Source organism: Hylobates moloch, unplaced genomic scaffold, assembly GCF_009828535.3.
Source record: "Hylobates moloch isolate HMO894 unplaced genomic scaffold, HMol_V3 SCAFFOLD_5, whole genome shotgun sequence".
Taxonomy (NCBI): domain Eukaryota; kingdom Metazoa; phylum Chordata; class Mammalia; order Primates; family Hylobatidae; genus Hylobates; species Hylobates moloch.
Window position 1 is genome coordinate 65,752,599 of NW_026652280.1, and position 24,612 is coordinate 65,777,210.

A 24,612-nucleotide genomic window follows, 5' to 3' on the forward strand; every position below is an offset into this window, starting at 1 on the left:
CTGGAACCTGTCCCAGTCCACATGCAGATCTCGAGTGGCTGGTGGGCCCACAAATCCCAAGTTCTAAGTGGAGGCCAGAGCTACCAGGTAGGTGCTGCCGTATCTAGGTGGCATTTTAAGGGGATCGGAACATAGAAGGCCATCCTGTGGAGAGTGTGTGGAAGGGCCCAGCACTCTCAGCTGGGAGACTGAGGAAGGTGGGCCAAGAGAGAGCAGGGAACCAGGAGAGTGTGCGTCTGTGACAGCCAAGGAAGTCCAGGGGCTGCTGAGAGCCCAGTGCAGGGGGCCCCACACCATGTAGCTGCACAGGGGTCTCGAGTAACTCTCTCAAGAGCAGCTGGGGGTGTGCGGGAGGCTGACCAGAGGGTTAAATGAGGAAACAGTCCCTGAGGAAAGGGCAGCTCTTTCAAGAGCCTTGCTGGGAAACAGAGCCAGGTACTATGCATGTGTGTGGGGGGGATGTGGCGTCTCCTGGGGGGTTCTGCTTTAGAGGTCAAAGTGAGAGATTGAGTGGAGCACAGAGGTTACAGCAGTCCCTTCTTATTTGTGGTTTTGCCTTCCAAGGTTTCACTTTTTGAGGTTTCAGTTACCTGCAGTCAACTGAGGTCTGAAAATACTAAATGGGAAGTTATGGAAATAAATAATACGTAAGTTTTAAATTGGGCATCACTCTGAGTAGCGTGATGAGATCTCATGCCATCCCACTCGGTCCTGACCAGGAAGTGAATCCTGTCTGTGTCCAGCGGATCCACGCTGTATGAGCCGTCTCTGCCTGTGTCCAGCGGATCCATGCCATAGGAGCCATGTCTGCCTGTGTCCAGTGGATCCACGCCACAGGAGCCATGGGCCCATTGGTCACTTTATAGCTGTCTAGGTTCACAGATCGACTGTGGCAGTACAGCGGGGCTTGTGTTCAGGTCACCCTGATTTTACTCAGTAATGCCCATAAGGCACAAGAGGAGTGATGCTGGCATATTGTTATAATTCTTCTATTTTATTATTAGTTATTGTTAAACTCTTCCTGTGCCTAATTTATAAATTCAACTTTATCATAGAAATGCATGCATCGGAAAACACAGTGTATATGACGTTTAGGTACTAGCCAAGGTTTCAGACAGCCACTGGGGGTCCTGGAACATATCCCTCGAGGAGAAGGGGAAACTACTGTACAGGCACAGACTCTGGAGCTACCAGGCCTGGGTTCGAACCCCAGCTCTACCATTTACCAGCTGTGTGACTTTGGGCAGATGCCTCAGGCTCCCTATACCTCAATCTCCTTATCTGTAAAATGGAGATAATAATAATACCTTCCTCATAGGAGAATTATGAGGAGTAAATTAGGTCATCTGTGTAAAAATCTCTGTGTCAACCTCCAGCACAACAGTTTGCTGCTCTTGCTGTCACTGCTGACGATGGGGTGATGGCGGTGTCTGTGTGCTGGTGGGAGTGTGCACTGAGGAGAGAGAAGTGGCTGCTGTGCACGTCCTAGGGAGGAGAGAGTGGATGGGATCCAGAGGACAAGCTGGGGCTGGCTGGGTGGGCTTCGCTAGGAACAAGGACCCTTCATCTGTGGTAGCAGAAGAAGAGATAGAGGGTCAGGAACAAAAGCAGGGGCTGGTCTTTTTGGTGGTGGACAGATGAAGGAGCTCTTTCTTCTCAATGAAGCAAGTCATCAGCTGGGTTGGGAAGAGAGGCTGTGGTGCACAGGGCTCTGAGCTAAGAGCAGCTATGAGCAAGTAGTCATGGAGAATAAAAACCATGAACATATTAGAGCAATGCACTGGCTCCCCATGTCGTCTGGAGGCTCCATCTGAGATTGGCGGCCATGATATCCAGCTCAAACCAGCTAGGAAGGAGACATCCATCTTCTCGGCCTTGGTCTCCCATGTGGGTTCCGGCACAGAGAAGGTGGAATGTTGGCTTTCACCTGTGCTCGCAGGAGTGGGAGAGACAAAGGGTTAAGGGATTTTGCAGGGGAACACCTGTTGGCCTGGAACCTATCTAGGGGATGAATTGTGATGTGGGGCTAGAGAAGAGGGGAGACGGTGGTGGGAGGGCATTAGGGCTAGCGGCTTAGAGGCCTCCATGCAGCTGAGAAACTGCAGGAGTCGGGAGGCACAGAGTGGAGACGAGAAGAAAGAGGTTGGCTAATAGGAGGCTTTTAAAGTCAAGACCATGGGAGGGATGGATACCTGCAAAGAAATCAAGGGTATGGCCATGGGAGAGGCTGGTTGAGGAGGGAGCAGGGAAAGACCTTCCACAGATCACAGTTTGAGCATGGAAAGGTCAGCTGTTAGGCGGCTGCTGTTGAATTCACAGAGAGTGATGGTAGGAGCTGCAGAAGACAGACAGGAGCCCAGGTCTAAGGGGGTATGACAGGGTGGCACTCACAGCCAATGACAACAAGATGGGCAGGGCATGGCAGAGTCTGCAGGCAAGCCTGGCAGGAGAGCTGGAGGACTGCAGGAGGCGAGAGGAGCAACATGAAGTCCAGGAGCCCCAAGCTCCAGGCCTTGAGATCTTCCCTTGGCAGAAGAGTCCCAGGGACAGGCAGGTATGAGGGCCAGAAGGCGCAGAGAGGAGTGGGTGTGGCACCCGGGATTTTGGCCACCACAGTGTAAGAGTTTGGGTAGACAAAGACATCAGACTAGGGGATGCTTAAAGTGGAATGGGGTTGAAAGTCCAAACAATAATAGATCCAGGAGGCTTAATTTAGATGCCCACACACTTCCTTACATGCACACAGAGAGGGGAAGCCGGCCACCCTCCAGAAGGGGAAAGGCAGAAACCACAGACTCCCCAGTGAACCACCATGAAAGTGTTGTGATTTGCACCAATGCTGAATTCCTATCTGTTTGCCTTCTCTTTGCCATTTGGTTGCAAATCAAGCACTTCATCATAAAATAAAAGCAGCTTCTTTTGGAAAAGACTCTGTGGCTGCAGAACACCCCCATACATCTAGCAATGAGACGCCACATAAGGATGTTAGAATGATACCTACTTCTTTCTGACAGCCGACTGATTAAAAGGCAAGATGAAATGGCTGTTTTGTGTGAGACCAAACTGGTGAGCGCCGGGAACGTACTCCAGAGCTGCATCCGCCACACAGTGTTCCTGTAAGAGACACACAGGGACACTCAGCCGCCACCCGCAGCCCGAACCCCACTGACGCATGCGTGTTCCGCCATGAAGAGCCACCTATGAAGCAATCCCATCAGAACAGCAACCACCACCAATGCCTGTTGGCGCTCGCTCCATCTTCGGTTTAAATGATGCACTCGCCAGCGCTTTATCTCCCTGAGGAAAGCACTTAGAGCTTCTGTCTTTCACCTTAATCCCATTCAGCTTCACTGAAATTCGTAAGGACACTGAAGTCTCTCCTACGAATTTTTACCATGCTTAAGGGGCAAAGGCCTTGCTGTCCCCCTAGGCCCCTGCCATGACCTGAGGTTTTGGGAATGGCCCTGAGGATGCAGCTGCCGAGATGAGCTGTGGACCAGGTACTGGAAAACTGGAGGTGCCCACAGGTGACGTTTTGCAGGGCCTCAGAGTGTGACCCTAGGTCCACACTGACAGGGCAGGGTGCAGACAAGAGGAGCCAGGTGGGAAGGGCCCCTGAACCCCATGCAACCATCTGCGGGCTGCCCTGAGAGTGCCCAAGTCACGGGGATCCCAGATGCTGTTTTCTGGTTCAGCACGGGCAGATGCTACCATGAAAACTGCCCTGAACCCAAAGCCTCGCCCTGCTCAGAAGGTCCTGCTCTTGAATGCTTCTGCCATCTACTAAATTATTAGAGTGAACCCTTTAAACCAGGGAAACAGAGAAAGCAGAAGGGGGAGAAAATGAAAAATAACAATGGCTGCCATTCAAAATATGTGGCCAGACTGGCTTTTCCTAATGAATTGAATCTTTTTTTTTTTAAGCAACAAATATGTGCACAATGACTTTACATGAAGTACTTATTTTCATGCTTTCCTGGCTAAATGTAAATTGATAATGAGTCCCTATAGAAGCTCTGCCAAAAGCATATTATATACCTGATGCGCGGCCTGGGTGTTGGGGCCTACAATCTATGGATTGGGCTGTGTCATCCGAGTTGCTTGAGGCACCCTTTCCCACCCTGTCCCCGCTCTGATTTTTAGCACCGCTCCAGCTCCAGCTCCAGCTTTCGCAGGCACCTTTACAGCAAGGCCCCATTTTAACTCCCCCTGTCCTAGGCCCTCCTTTGCTGACTGGACCTGACTGATAGTAAAGGAAGCCGCTCCTACTGGAAAAGCCCGGGGCTCTGGCAAGAGCTTGCTGTCCTCTGCATCGGGAGCCGGCTTAGGCCTTTCTGACAGCCAGCAGGTGTCCAAGTCGACTTGCTCATGGCCAACTGCACTGTTGAAATCCAAAAGTCTAGGTAGAAACAAGAGAGTGTTTTCAAAATTAGGATATCACAAACCAGTCCATGAACCCACGTCATCTGATAACTGTACAATGAAAATCAATTAAAAACCATGTATATATTTCTCTTAGAGTAACCAAAGTGCCAATCCTTCACTGTGACTCAGAGTCCAGACATACTATCTTAATATTTCTCGTCTGATGCTTCTGCTTGCAATGGCACCCAGCCTAGCGTATCCCCATGTCAGACCCTGGCCATTCCTGAGCACCCCCCAGGTCGGCTGTGATGCCATCACCTCCACCTGCAGCCTTGACTGGGCTGCCTCAGGGACACGTTTTTATCTCTAGTTACCAAGCGCTGCACAGTGACCTCCACGAAATACTGATTTCTCGTTTACATGCTTCCCCTCGCCAGGAGGTCATGGGCTACACTTGTCACATGCACCTTCACTCTGCAGCAACTGTGCTGTGTCCTGTGCCCGCACAGGTCCCCCTGGCACTTTCCCAGGCACAGCTGGGAACTCCACAGAAACGTTTCTGCTCTACCAAGTCCACAAACCCATGACTTTCAGGAGCATGAAGATGCCTCATTAATGAATGAATGAATGAATGAATGAACGGACAACTGGGGAAATAAACATAAACCTGTACAAAAATCTAAACCAGACCTCTGACACGATTGTATTGAAACCCAGTGCTATGTTTTATTCTTGCAAATTTCAGGGACTCCTAAGAGGTAGTATCACAGATAAGGACACTGTGACCATGAAAGATCCAAGTCTTTGTTCAAGGTCACTAGGCAAGTCAGTGACCCAGCCAGGAGGGAGCTTCAATTTCCTGATGCCCAGGGTACTTCCAGGTTCTCCTGGGCAGATGCTGGTCCCACAGAGCAGAGCACAGTTTGTGTCCCATCAGCACCCTGTCTAGAGGCAGAGGGTGAGCAAGGAGGAATGAACTGCTCATGGGCACATGTCAGTGCTTTTCCTCATCATGAGCTCCACACAGGGAATGGAGGCTTCCAGTTCTTAATTATACAGTAATTGTTTTTGGGGAAGCCATTAATAACCTGAAGCTGCTAGTAGCCCCATAGTAAACAGCTCCTTCAAAGCAATGCTCTCAAGACAGCAAGAGACTTACATCACAAAATCCCTATGTTCCTTCAAATGCATGTCAAAAATATATTTAAATCCCGGCTCTTTATGGACAGTCACAGAGAGCTAATGTTCACGATGGTTTTTAAAGTATGATGACCAGATCTGTCTAACATTCTAATCCAATAAAATCCATTTGGGGAGACTTTCATGATAGAACAATGGGGTTCACTCATTATTCGGGAACTTGCAAAGTTTTCAATCTCAAACAGTAAAATGAGATTTCAGATTAGTGTTAGCACTCACCATGAAAGGTCAGAAAGTGCAAGAACATGCAGAGAGCAGGTACACTTACTCCAAATTGAAGATCAGGTTTTTGATACAGCCATGGAACGATCTTCTCATTGTGAGCAGCGATGTCCCCTCTCCCTCTGGAATTCCCCCGACGTACAGATTGGACACATTTATCGTCCTGCTTTCTACTAATGGGCCCAACTTCATTTCCACAGGATTGTTCTCATCCAATTGGACAGTGATAATTCTAAAAGACCAATGGAGAAAGTAGATGAAAAGCTTTAAACATAATGAAGTAATAATTCCATTTTAGTCCATAATTCCCACAAGTTCTCACTGAATAATAAAAGTTCCCTAAAGGTGCATTTTAACAAGACACTGTGAGCAAAAAGGTGAATCTTGAAAATTAAAACTCACAATTGAACATTTTTCAGAAACAAATGGAATGTTATTAAATATCCATTGAATGAGATTGCTTTTTGGAGAGGTTTTTTCTTTTTTTTTTTAACCTCTTTACCTATGATGAAAATGCCCAGTGTGCTTTTAAAGCATTCCGTCTACAGTTTTGGAGGGAAATATACAGTAATGTTGATATAGTGCTATTTACTATTGATATAATACTATTTACTAATAGTGTAGTACTATTTGCCACAGAATCAATCCACTGTAAAGACAATTTATGCTGGGCCCCAGTAAAGGGCAGAGTTAAAGTTGTTTAATTATAAAAATTCTACAAGTATCTTATTACAAAGCAGATGAAACTGGTTCCCAGGAAGAATCCTAGCAAGGTTCTAGAATTATTTGGATGCTGATGACCCCAGTCACTAGCCCCCCAGGGCAGCACCGCAAGGTTCCTCCGCATTCCCTCTGAGCTCACCACACCCTCATTACACACTGCCTGGCCGCGTACAAGTACCTCCGATTCCTGAGCAAGGAGATGGAATGCACTTGTCCGTCGCTGCATGTACCCGTGGGAGCATGCAGGAGAGCTTTTCTCAGGCCTGTCCCATCCCCAGGATTGACATGTACCTCAACGTTGCCTCCGATCAGCATGATGGAAAAGAAGGGCTGGGGAGGCTGCATAGAGAATTTCCCAGACAAAACACATTACTATACGATTTAGAAAACTTTCATCTTATGAAGATAACGTGAGAAGATTAACATCAAGTGAGTAGAGCAATTCCTTAAGAATCTTATCAGCTGTCACAATTTTAAATTTTGTATGTTACTTTCTAATCTCTGTTCATATAATTTATATTCTGCATTGTGCTATTATTGCTGAAGATTTCAAACATTTCCATTCTGCATTGCCTCATACTTATTGTTTATTGCTACATTAGATACCAATAAGTAGATATATTGTAATTTGTCTTTTTATCAATGAAATTTAAAGTAGTTTCCAAATTTTATTACCATACATATGAATATTTAATTGTTTTGCCTGTGATATTGTTTCCAACATTATGAAAAGTAGAATTAAACATCTGAAGGATGTGAAAATATTTAAAGCTTTTAATTTTTTTTGACACATTGAAAAGAGGTAGTTTATGCACTAGGAGGATTGGAATGGGAGATCTCACAATACCCTTGCTAGCAATGGCTAATATCATTCCTTTTTGCTGACTTAGTAAGCACACTTTGATTTGAAAGCAACCTTACTAAGACTAATGGAGAAGAAGTTTGGCAGTTCCTCAAAAAGTTAAACATAGAATTACCATATGACCAGTGATTCCACTCCTAAATATATACCCAGAAGAACTGAAGACAGGGACTTAAACAAATACTTATCCACATAAGTTCATAGCAGCATTTATTCATAATAGCTAAAAGGCAAAAATGCCCCAAAGTTCATCCATGAAGGAACTGATGAACAAACTGTGGTATGTATATACAGTGGAATATTACTTAGCCATAAAAAGGAAAGAAGTACTGATCCATGCTCCAATGGGGATGAACTTCAAAGACATGCTAAGTGAAAGACGCAAGACATCATATGATTCCATTTGTACAAAATATCCAGAATAGTAAATCCATCTATAGAGACAGAAAGCAAATTGATGGTTGCCAGGGGTGGGGAGAGAGGAGAATGGGGAGTGACTAATCAATGGCATAGGCTTTTGAGTGATGAAAATGTTTGCAACTAGATAGAAAAGGTGGCCTTGTAACATTGTGAATGCACTAAATGCTGCCGAATTGTTCACTTTGAAATGGTCGATTTTAGGTTATATAAATTTCAGCTCAACTAAAAAAGAAAAAAGATCAATGGAGCTCATTAACCAGTCTTAGTCACTTTCAGCCCTTCCCCAAGTATGTCGTGACACGTTTGGGTTCTGCAAACTTGTGTTCCAGTCCTGACTGTGACTCATACCAGTGGTGGGACCTTGGTCAGGTTTACCAGGCTCTCTGAACACATTTCTTCCTCAGCAAAATGTAGGAAGCAGCATTCCCCTTGCAGCATGGTTGTAATAATTACACAGCAATGTCTGTAAAGTACCTTGCAGAGTACAAGGTGGCATTCTATAGATTTTAGCTGCATGGACTCAACTTGATTAAGACAGTGTGCTAACATTCTGTAAAGTCTCTTCAAACTATGTGATAGACACAAATTTGAGCCGAGAATGGGGAAATATCACCTATGCTCTTGAAATGGAATATAAATAAGGAAAATGGTCATCATTTCTCTCTCTCCCCCTGTTAGTTTACTGTGCTTATCACAGCCCACATTTCCCTCGCTGCTCCTTTCAATCCTATAATAGATAAAGAAAGTCTTGCTTCATCTAGCAGTAGACTGAAGACCTCAACAGGATTTAAGCACTGCTGTTTTGGCCCTGGAATGAAGTGAAATGACCACAACATGGGGAAGAAAACTCGGTATATGCCATCTGAATGGGTTTTTAAAAAATTAGAGGTAGACAGCAAATAACTTTTTCCTCAGTCACTAGACAAGGAAGATGGATTATGCAATATGAGAAATCATTGATTCATAAGGGGACGACATTCAGCAACAATAACTTTTACTTATTGAAAATGCACATCCATAAACAACCAGGAACACAGCGACAATAAATGTTTATGAGTCAGTCATTTTCCATTCATTGTTTCCCAAAGTCATTTCCCGAGCTCGGGGCTCAGGAGAACCGGCGCTACTCACCACGTGTGCTTCCTCACGATCACCCCGCTTCTCCACATCCCTGCCGAGGGCAGCCAGGATGATGCCACTGCTGTTCGTGGTGGCAAATGTTACCAGCCATTCCGATTCTGGTGACAAAGACTTGGGTGGCAATTCAACGTAGCCGCCTTTCAAGAAGCTAACACTCCGGATGGGCTGGACAAAGAGGAGATGAAACAGCATGGTGAGTTCCTAGCTGCGGCCAAACCTTCCGCGGGGAGGACACTGCTGGTTTCCCCGTCATCTCTTTTCTATCCCCACTGGTTTGTTGTGTTATGATGTTGATAAATCAATGGACACTTATGGAAACTCATTTGAATATTAATAACAATGTTTCCTACCTCCAGTGAACAGCCTTTTCTCACTCCATAGGAATTTCTGAGTAAGTCAAAGGTTGATCTGGATATTTCCAGGTTCTTGATGCAGCCCACAAAGCTTTTGGTGGTGACACCTCTCCTGTAGGGAAGGGCATGAGAACAACCACAAAATTTGGATTTTTAAATTCCATTTTTGAAAGAAGGAATACAAAGCCACTGGACAAGGCACAGTGGCTTATGCCTGTAATCCCAGCACTTTGGAAGGCTGAGGCGGAAGGATCACCTGAGCCCGTGAGTTTGAGACCAGCCTGGGCAACATAGTGAGACCCTGTCTCCACAAAAAATAAAAAATTAGCCAGGCATGGTAGCATGCACTTGTAGTCCCAGAGACTGAGGCAGGAGGATTGCCTGAGCCCAGGAGTTTGAGGCTGCATTGAGCCATGATTGTTCCACCGCACTCCAGCCTGGGTGACAGAGCAAGATCCTGCCCCCCAAAAAAAGAAAAAGGGGAAAAAACCCTATACTTCCGGAAAACCTGTTTCCATGTGTTACTCTGCAGAAATGTCTTGGCCTCCCTCTAAGAGCAATATTGATAGTGAGAACTTCAGGTCAAACAAATACTCTCTTACTCTCTTTAGGACTACAGAAAGGGATCAAACTTAGTGAGCTTGGTTACTTGGATGGCTACCTACAGAAAACACAGGCCAATTATAAGAAAGACAGTGCACAGTGCATTGCAGCACATAGATTACAATCCAGTCTCCATGTAGAGTAGAATGCTTCCCATGGGGACAAGTGCAGGTAATGCTATTTCCCAGGATCTGACTGCTAGAAAAGGAAGTCATTGGCTGTTGTTTACGTTGCCTATCTATGAACTTTGTCCTAAAGGAAGTAACTGCATTTGGTGAAGTCTGGGATTATCCGAAACTCTATTTCTCAATGTTCAAGTCAATATCATATTTTTCTTACCAGAAGTCTCCACACTCCTGGCTGAGGTCAGGCTTTAATGCAGTCCAGCTCTAATTTCCAAAATATGGAGACCACTGAACATCTCCCAGCTGCACTCTTCTGTGCCAGCTCTTCACAGGAGAGCTTTGCAATAACATGATTTCCTGTTACAGTCACACCTCATTTTTTTTTTCTCATGTTGAACAATGAGCTATGGACCATTAAGCAACTACATGATTTTGGACAAATTTCAACCTTTCTGGATCTCAAGTTCTTTCCACGTAAACAAGGAGGCTGGCTTTGATGACACCTAAGTCTCTTCTACTGAGAACATCTGTGATATGGGCTTCTGTCCTTTCCTGCGTTGTCTACACTGGGCCGTCTGGGCGAAGTCCAGATGTACTAGGACATAGCTGAGGCTACAGGAACACCCCAGTCCTGGTCCCAGCATGACAGGGCATGAATCTGGGATGGGATCCAGAGACAGCTTCCAGTCCTGGCTCCGTCTTGGCAGGGAGGTAAGACTTAGCAAGTGACCAACTCCCCTGAGGTTTAAATGGATTCAATTCTAAGACCAGGAGGTGGCTGTGGTTGCAAACTATGTTCCTTGGGACTTTCCAAGATTCCTGGCAAAGAGAAGGGGCACAGTGGAGAAGTGGCTCTCTCTACAAAAGGCTGCTCATCATAGCAACTGAATGGCTCCAGCTCTGTGCCATATAAGAGGATTCTATAAAAGAACCTGATCTAAAGACAGAGCACTGCTAAAAATGGACATTTGCTAACCACTACGCTGAATGGCCCAGTTTGGACATTTAATGACCCCACTCCCTGCAAGCTGTCTTACGTTGACTATTGGACTTTCATAAGTGTCTTTTTTTAATGGTGTGAAAGAACCTTAGAGTTTAATTACAACCAAAATTACAAAACTGAGGACAATGAACCAGCCACACAAAGTTTCTGTAAATCATTAAAGTCACAAAGCTCAACATGCATCAGTCTTACACAAGGATTCCATTGTGTGTCCTGTGCCATTTCATTCCACTTCTTGATGCTGGTCTTTCAACTTGCACATACATTATTCAGTCTAACCACACAAAGGAGAATCCAAAGTCTGCAGAAAGCATGATTTCTTTTTTTTTCTTTCTTTTTGACTTAAAAGAGATCTACTTCTCTAAAATGTCTAGAGAGGGGGATGAAGTATGACAGCAAGTAGGGTCTCCAAATATTGCACGGTAACAGGATTTAGATGTTCTAAAGACAATACATATAAAATCACTAATTTTTCTGCAGAAGGCCTGCTTTACTTCTCAAGTCATATGGCATAGAGTACTTTGAATAAATAAAAGCAGATGTTACAGGTTGAACCGTGTCTTCCCAAAAGATGTGGTAGTCTTGATCCTCCTTATGTGTGAATGTGACCTTCATTTGGAAAAAGGGTCTTTGCAGAGGTAATCAAGTTAGGATGAGGTCATTAGGGGAAGTCTTTATGCAACATGACTGTTGTCCTTATAAAAAGGGGAAATGTGGACACAGGACCCAGGCCAAGGAATCCCTGGGGCGACCAGAAGCTAGGAGCATGGAACAGATTCTCTCTCATAGCCCTCAAAAGGAAGCAAGCCCTGGCAACACCTTGCTTTTGGACTTGCAGCCTCTAGAACTGGGAAAGAATAAATTTTTGTTGTTTAAGCCACCTGGCTTGTGATACAATCCATTCTCAGCCCTAGCAAGCTAATACAGTTGGAAATCAGGGACATGAAAATTCTGCAGTTTAATATCATACCTTACAACTCTTGACCTTGGTAATCCACCCACATAAATCGGGTCCTTGTCTAGGCGGTTGAGGTCGGAAGATGCTCCTGGAGTCTCGCCCTGCTTGGTTTCTTTATTACTGGTGTTATAGGCATCGATAACTGCTAGGACTCCTAAAAGGAGAGCACAGGCAAGAGATAAGAAAAGGAAAATTCCTTTCCATGTTAAGGTAAAATGCAAACTTCTGACAACAAAGTTCATTTACAAACGTATATTCTCTAGATTCTATGAATTTGATCAGCTAATGCTCTTGGCTATTGAAGGACAAGTGAAAATCCTTTCTATCAAAGTCAATACACATTGCTAAATGAGAGCAGTATGCATGTGGAAGAGAATAGAATGAATTTGATTCTTGATTCCGATTCAGCATTTAATGTTAAATAACACACTCGGAAATCACAGGCAAATACGAGTATAACACTCCTCCAGCAAAATGTGAGTCCTGTTGGTTAGTATTCCAAAGACAACACTGGCTTTCAAGTAGACTATCATTCAATAGCCAGAAAACTACTGTGGAAAAAAGACTGCTGATTTTGAAGATTTCTATTCTTATGAGAGTGACCGAAATCTGGTGAGTCCATCTGTGTCCCTACCTTGCTTCCGGTTTCGCTGGAAGGCAATTTTGTACCAGGTTCCATTGTTATAACGTCTGTCTGTCAAAAGGGTAAGGGGTCCTGAACCCAGGTCAGTCATAACCTTCACTCTGCCACGAAACAGCTCAATGGATAAAAAGTCTTTCTGTAAAAAAGAGAACACAGTTCCCCAGGTTATAGCTTTATCCCAAGTTTCCCTTTCCCTTCAAGTCAGGGATGGCCGAAACCTTCTAAAGTCAAACTGAGAAAACTGGATCTGGCTCCACAGCCAGAGGTCTATCAGCTACGAAACCAAAAATGCCCACGAAGGCTTTCTAGAACACTACACTAATATAAATGAAATGCCATCCGTTGTTACCAAAATCTACAATTCAGTAAGAGAAATGGAATCTCCTTGTATCTTTTTCATTCAGACTGACAAGGGGCCCGTTCTAAAAAATAAAACCAAAAGATTGAAAGACAGAAATCACCAGCCCATGAGATGCAAACGAGAACATGAAATTCCCACGGATGGAATTCAAACAATGTCATGGTGGTCACAGTGAACCCAGAACAAGACATATTATTTGAGCTCAAAATTTAATATCAACTGTTGAATTGATATCTATAAAGATTAGAGGGCTAGTTTCTACTTGGTGTTCTTCTATATTTTTCTAAAGGTTCTACAATGATAATAAATAATTTAAAATGAGGAAATTGTTTAGCACACACATATATTAATACTAGTATATGCTCATAAAAATTGTATGGTATACATATGTACATATTTAATTAGTAAATCCTCATTAAACATAAACAACCACATAGCAATCTGAATGTGTGTATACAGTAGGGCCTAGGGCCCCATAAAGACTCTTACTGTGCCGTGTGAACCCAGGTAGAGAAGAAGTCCATTAGGTGAAAAGGTATTAAAAAGCATGATTATCTGGGTCACAGTAGCCGGAAGTGACTTCTCCACGACAGAGTACCCACTCCCGTCAAAATGGAAGGAAGGGTCTTCATTCTGGGAGCTGCAAAGCAGAAGAGATGAAATAGAATCCATTCTCAGGAGGGTAGAAAGAACCAAGAGCACACTAAGTTCTCCTTCACAAAGATCACGGTAGAGCTATTAGTTCCATACTTTCATAACGAGGGTAGATGATCATATTTAAAAATATGCTTGCCATGTGAAGATGCAAGACAAATGCCCAGCTGCTTTATAAGGAAAATAATGTTAATGTAGGCAGTATTCATTGTGGTAAAAAGATATTTCTTTACAGGAGGATAACTGCTATAAATATTTCAGTTTATCAACTGGATTTATTTGTTCTAATCTCCTTTAATATAACTGTCCTCTCTTAACTCTTAACTCAGAATAATTTTTATACTGACATTTTCACTCTGCTGATGAAGTTTTAATTAATACCTTAGGGAAACTAGAGTTACGATGGAAAGCAAGTATGTGCCCATATATCAGAAGCATCACTTCACGAAACAATCATCACTGACATCCTCAAAAATCTGCAAGATGAGCTTAAAGACCCATATATCATACTTATAGAGATGAGAACATGGGTTACAACAGGGATATAATACGGCCCAGGGCATTTTCAGGTGAATGTGTTTTCTGGTCTTCTCCCCCAACACAGCAAAAGGCTGACTTGACTCACTATTCAATTACAAAGCCATTCATCTGGAACAGATCATAATTATGATCCAAAAATAATTTTCTGGACTATCATAAGGCTTGAGAGTGAAACTTGGATGAGGATGGCTTTTGGGTAAGAATTTGAACTGTTCCCAGTTAGAGGTGTAACAACCAAACTCAGTGCCACATTTCCAAGCAAGGCAGTCTAACCAAACAGTAAAATCGTTTCCATGGATGATAAAAGAAAACCAAAAAAAATAGTGCTTTGTGAAACCTGAGGTTTCAAATGTATAACTACCTGCACTCTTGCTTTTTCAAAAATTTCCATCATGTGGTCTTTTTGAGGAATTATAACTTAAAAGAAATGCACTCTGCATAAATTCTTCAACTATGGTTTAATTCTTTAATTCTTAAGTCTGTGGCTTCCTAGCCGTATGTTCCATTGTTCTACCTCTTGGCCAACCACAGTGCATGTGCCTGAGGATAGAGACTCTAGAGCTAGACTACCAGGGTTCAAATCCCAGGTCCCCAACATACTAGCTGTGTGAACTTGGAAAACTCACCTAACCTCTCTGTGTGCCCTTTCCTTCATCTATAGAACAGGGATGACCATAAAACCTCTCTGGGAGGGCTGCCCCAGGCAGTTCTTAGAACAGTGCCTGGCACACAGCAGATGTTTTCTCTCATTCTGCAGTGTTTGGAGGTCCTCGATGGGCCGGTCCTCATTTCTGCCCATGAAAAGCTGAGCCTCAAAGATTAAAGTACCTTGTTCAAGGACATATCCCAAGAAATCACAAAGCCAGGTTTCAAAAAAAACTCCAGAAATCTGTCTTGGTCCTCAGTGCATGGCCCTTCCCTCTCCAGAGCCTGTGAGCCCTCCTCTCTCAAGAACACGGGGGCTTTCTGCCTCCCCAGAGCCTATGAGCCCTCCTCTCTCAAGAAGGAGGGCGCTCTGCTACTGGGTTCTCTCCCGCAACAGGGCCTGCTGGAGTGAGGTGGCCACAAAGAGGGGACCTCAAATGAAATGATGACTGAACATGACCGAAGGCTTGTCCCCATGTCAGTCACTCCCCTGAACTTCTCCCAGAGCCCCTGCCGGCTTCCAGACTATGACCAGAGACACACGTGCCTCAATAGTCGGCCCAGGTGCCTGTTCCCCAAGTGGGTCCCTGCCTTGGTAAGGGCCCAGGACAAATGAAAGCTCGGTTCATCACAGCACTTTGTGGACAGCTCTGTTCCAGCCTTGGAAATGCCACCATCACCCGCAGGTTCAAGTGGGAGCCTGGAATTAGGAGAGCGTCCGCCCTCTCCAGCACTCAGCCCTGTGAGTCTGGAAGAATCACCAGACCTCCCTGATCCTCCGAGGGCTCCCTCATGAGATCTGGATAATCCTGAGCTGACCTACTAGCATGCCCTGCTGCCATCACGCGAGGGCGTGAGATAACCCTGGCCCGGGCTTGGGATGCTGCTTCTCCAACTCTGGCCGCTTGCCACAGCCCATGCATTTTCTGCTTTCTATACGGGCATTTTCCCCTAGGCCATGAGATGTCTGAGGACATAAACGTGTGATGTATGTGGACATGGCCGGTACCTAGCAGAGGGCCCGCAACACATATGACTGACTCGTGTCAAAGGCCAGCCACGTAGCCAGCACTCTGTCACAATGTCCGCTTGTAAATAATGCAAGGATTACGCCTGTTAATTAAAGGGTCTTTCCATATTTATTTTGATGAGGACTGTTAGAATCAGTGGTTAATTTTGTAGTATCCTTTGAGAATATAAGAGATTGCTCATAATTACAGAGTGACACCATGTACAAGTGTAATAATATATTCAAAGAGGAATAAAAAAGTTTCAATTCATTTACTCGGTAATATAAATCACATTTAAGAGTAAACAGTCAAAAATTTTTTAAAAATTTAGAGGACATCGATGGGCTAATAATTTAATAATGGCAAATTATACACAAACGGAAAGAGACAACGAATTATAATCTAAGTCTGCTAAAATGGATTGTTACTAGAATTAGGGTATTAACTCCTTGAACTAAAGTTTTTATCTAACAGGAGAAGGGGTACAGTGGGGGATGTTACCTAAAATGAAGACGGTTCAATGAATTTACAAACAGACATAAAGTGCCAGTCTGTGCCTGTATCAGCACTTCACAAAATATGTTTTACGAAGCAGAAGCAACTCCAGATGCACTTTCCTTTTTTTTTTTTTTGAGACAGGATCTCATTCTGTGACCCAGGCAGAAGTGCAGGGGTTCAAGTGCTCCTCCTACCTCAGCCTCCGGAGTAGCTGGGACTACAGGTGCACGCCACTACGCCTGGCTAATCTTTTTCAATCCACCTGCCTTGGCCTCCCAAAGTGCTGGGATTACAGGCGTGAGCCTCACCCAGAGGTACCTTTTCAAAAAGGTACCCAAGCTCAAGTGAGTTTGGGAAATGCTGTAACTCTAGCCTCTCCCCAGGACAGGGTTACCATGCATGTTAGCATATTAATGCTAATGAAAGGCTCCGATAGCCTCACAGCCAAGAAACATGCTTATGTTTTTAACTCCGTGTTTCCCAAACATTTATGATCAGTACACAATACCTATTAATACCCTACACCAAACTAGTATTCTTTAGAAACACGTATTTTTGGAAATGTTGGCCAATATAACAGCGGATTTGTTCAGTCCCCAGAAAAACATATTTAATCAGACCCTAGTTTGGTTGAGCTGATGAGTCAATGTGGTTCTACTGCTCAGCTGGGTGGCCAGCCCTCCGTCAAAGAGCCAGTCTCGAGTTGGCAGGAGGGCAGCATCTTTGACCCAAAGGTCCAGGGCGTGTGGAAATCTGGTGGCAGGCCAGGTATTTCAAGGGGAACAAAACATGTGACCACCTAAAAAGCTGACTTCCTCATCCCAACAAAAAAAGAAGAGCCGGAAATCATTAAATTCATGCAGTGCTGTAGTTTGACGTCAATGATTTCAAAATACCTCTGGAAATGACTGATGAAAATAGAGGATATCATCACAGGTAAAGCAGGGGGACTTTTTCATACTAGAAATGTTTAATTTCTGTTAACCATTTTTCTTTCTAACTGTGAGGTTAATGATCTGGGGTCAGTGGAGGGGATAGAGTCTAGGGGTCGGGGTGTTTTTCATGTTAGAATTACTAAATTGCTGTAAGAGTTCCTTGCTGGAAACACAGAATAAGGAAAAAGTGGCAGATCAAAGAGCCTGAATTCAGGTGCTCATTCCACTGAAGTTCTAGAGCAGGGCGTGTCACTACCTCCTGAGGCAACAGCATTTTTTATCATAGCTGCCAATTACAAAGCCATGCTTTTTCACGTTTATTTAAAAAAAAAAAATCCTGTGACATTTACCCACAAAGCAAAGCCACATCACTGTAGGAGACCAGTGGTGAAGACTGGTAGTGTTTCCAGTTTATAAAGCATTTTCACACACATCATGTTGTGTGTTCATCACTATGATTTATAGAGGTGGGTAAGACAAGTACGATGATCATTTTTCTTTTCTGGAAAAAGAAACCAAACCTCGGTGAGGTGAAGAGACTTATTATCCAAAATCAGGGAAGAAAATTTTGGTGGGGGACCTGGGCTAGAAGCCTGAGAAACTCAAAACTCCAAATCCTATATTCTTTTTCAATCCTAAGGCTACAATCACCAAGCCTCTGGTCCTAACTTTTTTTTTTTTTTTTTTTTTGAGATGGAGTCTCGCTCTGTCACCCATGCTGGAGTGCAGTGACACCATCTCGGCTCACCGCAACCTTTGCCTCCCGGGTTCAAGCAATTCTCCTGTCTCAGCCTCCCGAGTAACTGGGACTGCATGCGTGTGTCACCACGCCCAGCTAATTTTTGTATTTTTAGTAGAGACGGAGTTTCACCATATTGATCAGGCTGGTATCGAACTCCTGTCCTCAGGGGATCCGCCCGCCTCAGCCTCCCAAAGTGCTGAGATTACAGACTTGAGCCACCATGCCCACCTGGTCCTAACTTTTTAAACAAGCAAAGGGAGGGGAAAAGAGAAGGCTTAAACTACAGACCTGACAATGACAAAATGAAAAATTCACCCATGAGTTTCTAAGTGTGCTGTGAGTTGCTTTAACTGATCTTGTCAGTGCTCACTGTTAATTGCAAATATCCAACTGGACAGAGCAGCCCATCAGACAAGAGAAATTATATCAGATGTTACAGTTCTCTAATGGAAAAAGGCAATTTATTGTTTTAATTACTAAAGTGATGGAAAACAGGTTTTATATACTTAAAGGGTTGCAGTTATTTTGTTATAAAATAATGGGTGGGGGTGGAAGATGTTGCACTTGGTAAGGTTAAGTCATTGAATGCCTTTATTTCAATATATGCAGAAAGATACTTGTTTTTCTCTATTTCCTAATGCATTTTCTTTCTGGAATTATAGAACTTGGTTCGGAATTGGAAAGTACTTATCTGTAAAAACTGACCACACATGAAAAATTCTTATCCTTGGAGGTATTTTCAAAATAAAAATGTACAGTGATTTATAAAGATTTGGTTGTGGCTCTCTGAGACAGAAAGTTGTTTGAGAAATTGTCTGAAACTTTTAGGGTTTATGATCCATGATCAAAGCATACAAGACATAGGAAAAAAAAACACTTCTTTTTAAAGGGTTAAAAATGATACCCGTGCTTCTCTCAGTAACTAATCTACATTATACCATCTGACAATATAATATAATATAATAATATAATGTAGATTGGTATAATCTACATTATACCAGTGTCACAGGATTATTTTTTTGACAATAAACATATGAAAAAGCATGGCTTTGTAATTGGCAGCTAAACACCTACCAGCGATATCACAAACTCTATTCCTTGACGTGCGTGTATTAATAAATTCTTTCAGCACTTCTCAGATGTTAACAGAATGACATACTATGTGCTAAACCATGAGGATATCTTACCTTCCGAAGCACCCACGGCACTTGCCTTCCCTTTCAATATAGTTCCATAGGCCGATGGATTTTCCATTTAGGAAGGCCTCTCCCAAGCAACCTTTAAAATGAGTAACCTTCACAGCAGGAGATTTCTAATGCAAACGAGCAAACAAACATAACCCATATATAAGCTGATGAAGCAAAATACATTCTCCAAGTGCACAAAACTCTCTGGGAGCTTCAATCTAACAGATCCAAATTTTGAGAGAGCAACATTAGAAAAAAGGCCAGTTTGTAATCACTGGATTTCCTTCCAGTTATGAAGTGGAATCCTAGAATGAGCAACAACTGGGCAGGATCTTAACGATCATCTCAGTGACCAGGGTTGATGGAGAAAATCGTGTTGTACGGGTGAGAAAACAGAGAGCCAGAGAATGTGATTGGTAGTGAGGGCCCAGCTGGACCTGAGACCTGGACTCCCAATTTGAACCAGGTCCAAAAAATGCAATTATATTTGGTGAGAGGAGAAATGATACAATAAAATAAATATGGTGGGCTTTTTTGCTAAACACTAATTGGTATTAATCAACCACTAACTAGAGCTAGACTAGAGATAAAGAAACTTTACAGAAATTAACATTGAGCACTGAATTTCCTGTTCATCACTGGGAAAGAAACCCAAACAGCAAGATGAGCCACTGGCTTTTTCTCCATTTGTTACTGATTAAGCATTACCCTTTACTGTACAAAACCAACCTAACTCTGCAGAGGAACTGTCAGGAAGCAAAACAAAGCAAGCAGAAACATCTTCATCTGCTTAGGATATATTCAACCATCTAAACATATGCCTTTTTTTAAAATTTTTTTGAGATAGAGTTTCGCTCCTGTTGCCCAGGCTGGAGTGAAAGGGTGTGATCTCAGCTCACCGCAACCTCTGCCTCCTGGGGTTCAAGTGATTCTCCTACCTCAGCCTCCTGCATAGCTGGGATTACAGGCATGCACCACCACCCCTGGCTAATTTTGTATTTTTAGTAGAGACAGAGTTTCTCCATGTTGGTCAGGCTGTTCTTGAACTCTGGACCTCAGGTGATCTGCCCGCCTTGGCCTCCCAAAGTTCTGGTATTACAGGTGTGAGCCACCATGCCCGGCCCATGACTTTTATATATAGGTAAAATCAGCCAATCAGTCCTGTTCAGAAGAACTTTCAGAATGTTACCTTGATTTGTCCTCCAAGACCTCCAACAAACATTAGTGTGGAATTGTTCACATCCAGAACATTAGCTGTCCCAGGGGATTTACTTGTTTTTATTTGTGGCTTTTGATTTGAGCTCATTTCCTTTACACTCAGTGAACCAATGTTTCCAAATCTAAGAGTCACAAAGAATTGCAAAAGAAACTTTCAGAGTCAGCGCACATACATCCTCATGTTTCCTTCACACCCACCATCTGCTTCTCCCCAAGGGCCCTGCAACAGCACCCCCTGCTGGCCTCCTGGCTTCCAGTCTTGCTTACTGCCCTTCAGAAGTCAGCTCTTAGTGCCTTTCAGAAGTCAGCTCTTCTGAAACAGAAATTTCATCATGTTGTGTCCCTGCTTAAAACTTTTGAGATGAGCTAAACTGTATCTCAAGATATGTCTACTTCGTAAATATTATCCCATTTTATAAATAAAAAAATCCAAACAAACCATAATGTTATAGAAAAGTGAAAACATATACTTAAAGCTGCTCAAAAGTGATTACCTCTGAAGAAGGATTTTAAAAAGAAGAATTTTGCTTTGTGCCTGAATTTTAAGAAAATGCACCCCCCCCCACACTTGCATCCTTATTTTCTGTCCTTGTCTATGTGCAATGTGCTGCCAGCCACATGCCATGTCTACCATGCCGCACCTTACACCTTTCTCCTGAGGAATTTTACCAGGTTGGCTGCCTTACACGTAGACTTTCTAAAAGTAACATTCTTTATTTTTTAACTTTTTTAGAGGCAGGGTCTTGCTCTGTCACCCAGACTGGAATGCGGTGGTGTGATCATTGCTCACTGCAGCCTCGACCTCCTGTGCTCCAGCAATTCCCTGCCTGAACCTCCCGAGTGGCTAGGACTACAGGCACACACCACTGTGATTGGATAAATTTTTAATTTTTTTTGGAGACAGAGTCTCACTATGTTGCCCAGGCTAACCTCAAACTCCTTGTTGCTCAAATAATCCTCCCACCTCGGCCTCCTGAAGCACTGGGATTATGGGAGTGAGCCACCATGCCTGGTCTCTAAAGGTAACCTAAACTTTTAGACATTTTAGACATTCTAAAGGTAACCTAAGCTTTTCAGTTTTTTCTTCTTCTGATTGTTGATTTTAGTAACAAAGTTTGTTTCTCCTGCAGTAAGAAAAAAATCCAAACTTTAAGTTTTTTAAAAAACTTGTTTTTGAATTAATTTTTATTATATATTGTCAAATTATAGTTGTATATACTTCTGAGGTGCAAAATGATGTTATGATTTTTGGATATGATGTGGAATGATTAACCATCAATGTGTGAATGGATAAAGAAAATGTGTTTTTATACACAAATAAACAATGGAATACTATTATTCAGCCTTAAAAAAGAAGTTCTGTCACTTGTAACAAATGCTTATTTCTTTTTTTCTTTTTTTTGAGATGGAGTCTCGCTCTGTCACCCAGGCTGGAGTGCAGTGGTGCGACCTCCACTCACTGCAACCTCCGCCTCCTGGGTTCAAGCAATTCTCCTGCCTCAGCCTCTTGAGTAGCTGGGATTACAGGCGCCCACCACTACGCCCAGCTAATTTTTGTATTTTTAGTAGAGATGGGGTTTCACTGTGTTGGCCAGGCTGGTCTCGAACTCCTGACCTCAGATGATCCGCCTGCCTCGGTCTCCCAAAGTGCTGGGATTACAGGTGTGAACCACTGGCCATAAATGCTTATTTCTACAGCTAACCTAAACCAAGTATTGTTTGGTTATAATCTAACTTTCCGGAAGTTTGAAAGCCTATTATATGATGTTACAAGCATGTAATTACTTATGAGACACACTTTAAAAAAGAGAGCTGCTCTGAGAGAACATTCTCTACTACCTGGCTACATGGATACTGTGCCATCTGTTGTCATCAATGGGAAAGTCTGGAAACTCCAAGCGTGTGGACCCGGAGCCCAGGTCCCACAGGAAGGCCACCTTCCCTCGCCGCATCTCCACTGCAAGGAAATCAGACTGGGGGGCAGGGCATGAATGGGGATCAGTTTACACACTGGACTGTTTGCCGACCACCACAACACTTTGCAGAGTTAATTCTTACGGTGTTTTCTCTTTTCTTAAAAATAAATAAATAAAAAGCAAAACCCCCAAATCTATTTTCTTTTGTTCGAAATGGTCCCCTCCCTGGAGCTGGGGCATGACTCACAGCGCTGGGGACATTAGTGCCTCCCTGCATGCCTGGCATGGCCCTCCTCAATGTCTTCCATAGAGTCCCCAGGAAAATTTGCTTCAGGTCACAGGCAGTCCACAGGGAGCACCAGGGAAGGCACTGAGCTTGCTCGTTTGCCCAGTCGCCAAGGTAAGAAATGGATGTGAAATATGCAGTAAGACAGGAGCCATGAGGTCCCACCCCTGTCGCAGACTTGCATGTGCTTTGCAGCTTATCTCCTGAAGACATTTCAGATACTATATGTGCTTGTTAACATTTTCTGCCCTACACACCCCCAGGCTTCGGACCTGTTCTCACCGGCACAGCCAAGGTATCAAAGACCTTTCATCGGCACTTGCCATCTGGAGACCACTGGTATCCTTGGCAAGAAAAACCCGACAGAAGCTTGACAATTCCAATACTCAGTCACTCCAGGGGTCAATGGGGGAATCACAAAAAAGTTCCATCCCCAAGGCTTGCAATTAAGATGGCATCCTTCAGAAATGTCACTTTCCTTCTCACAGGCATTCCATTTGGTAGTTTGTTCATTTTTCATCTAATGCTACCATTTTAACAAAGGTTAGTCCCTATGGGAGATTTAGAGATTTCACTAAGGCCTATTTTTTTTTTCACCAAATAAGTGAAAATTTAGAAACATCTAGAAGTGCATAAAAGATTCAGTGTTGCTTTCCAAAGGTCCATAACTTACAGTGGTGCTGCTACCAAGGTAGAAGAGAAGATTATCGGGTTCCTGTGTCTTAACATTTAGTGTTAAGGTATTGTAGTTGGTAGAGGAAATCTGAGGCTGGTAGGCCCGGATGCAATCTCTGTCTGCAGACACGGCGACTTTAATCTGTAGAAGGAAAATGAAAGTGTCCCCATCATTTAGTGACACACACCGGCAGCTCACCAGCAGCTCAAGAATGCTATTCTGTAATGAATTTTCACTGAGGCAGGTTTCCTCTCTTGATAATACACAATGGTTCATGTTTCATGAAGTGACATATCAGATGGTAATAAAAATGATTTCATTAAGTGTTTAAATATGAGAAAATCAGTGTTAGTTTTTAATATGTTATTTTATATAGGAAACTGTCTTGCTCACATAAGATTTAATTCCTTAAAGACAAGGATCTTATCACCTTGGAATCTTTCCGCCTGACACAAAGAGGATATTTGATAATCATCTGGTGAATAAACGGAGAGGTAATATATTTATTCACTCAGCAGATATTTATAGAGCAATTATTGCACTTACTACATATTTCTTTGGTTAGTAATTCTTTGCATATGTATCTTACATTAGTCTTAAAGAGTCTAAGTTTGGTATTAACCTAGCATCAAGAAGCATTCCTTGGGCTTACATTTATTTATTTATTTATTTAGGGTCTTGCTCTATTGCCCAGGCTGGAGTGCAGTGGCGTGATCATAGCTCACCGCAGCCTTGAACTCCTAGGCTCGAGCAATCCTTCTGCCTCAGCCTCCTGAGTAGCTGGGACTACCGGTTCACACCACCAAGCCTGATTATTATTATTATTGTTTTTAGTAGAGACAGGATCTCATTATGTTTCCTAGGCTCATCTCAAACTCCTGGCCTCAAGAAATCCTCCCACCTCAACCTCCCAAATTGTGGGACTTATGGGTGTGAGCTACCATGCCCAGCCTATATTTATTTAGCAACTGTAACTGAAACAGATGCAAGCCAGAGCTCATGGAAACCAACATTCCTTTTCTAATAGCAAGGACACTTGAGGGGAAAAGACAGAGCCCTGTGCTCCTTTCTCTTCCCTAGAAAGCCTCAGGTGGACAAATGCAAGCCCAGAGGCTGCATTCATCCTCTTGAAGTCCCCAATCACATGACGACTGCACATTCTCTCAAAAGGAAACTTTTTCCCTTAGGGCACAGCCAGTGCCATGTGCCATGGGTAAAACATCTTCTCACGTGTGAACTGCTCCAGGTGCCCAGTGCCTCAGGCATTTAGTGACCTGGATTTGTGCAGCCTTCATTGCATACAAACTGTTTTCTCAGACACCTCAAG

At 43.4% G+C, this 24,612-nt stretch overlaps 1 protein-coding gene and 1 long non-coding RNA gene across 2 annotated transcripts in view; one reads left to right on the forward strand and one right to left on the reverse strand.

Moving 5' to 3' along the window:
• LAMA1 (laminin subunit alpha 1) overlaps nt 1-24,612 on the reverse strand; it is a 171,295-nt gene that overhangs the window by 10,506 nt on the left and 136,177 nt on the right. The window contains exons 45-57 of the mRNA XM_032152780.2: nt 23,283-23,426; nt 22,247-22,380; nt 20,379-20,529; nt 19,190-19,314; nt 13,468-13,618; nt 12,609-12,753; nt 11,987-12,128; nt 9,283-9,397; nt 8,924-9,097; nt 6,689-6,840; nt 5,834-6,019; nt 4,270-4,399; nt 3,002-3,114 (exon numbers count right to left, since the gene is read on the reverse strand). Of these exons, the coding sequence (XP_032008671.1) occupies nt 3,002-3,114; nt 4,270-4,399; nt 5,834-6,019; nt 6,689-6,840; nt 8,924-9,097; nt 9,283-9,397; nt 11,987-12,128; nt 12,609-12,753; nt 13,468-13,618; nt 19,190-19,314; nt 20,379-20,529; nt 22,247-22,380; nt 23,283-23,426 (1,862 nt within the window). The remainder of the gene's footprint in view (nt 1-3,001; nt 3,115-4,269; nt 4,400-5,833; nt 6,020-6,688; nt 6,841-8,923; nt 9,098-9,282; nt 9,398-11,986; nt 12,129-12,608; nt 12,754-13,467; nt 13,619-19,189; nt 19,315-20,378; nt 20,530-22,246; nt 22,381-23,282; nt 23,427-24,612) is intronic.
• Nucleotides 2,310-5,049, forward strand: LOC116468731 (uncharacterized). The gene is made up of 2 exons (XR_004248132.1): nt 2,310-2,554; nt 3,015-5,049. It is a non-coding gene; the product is annotated as an uncharacterized LOC116468731 (long non-coding RNA).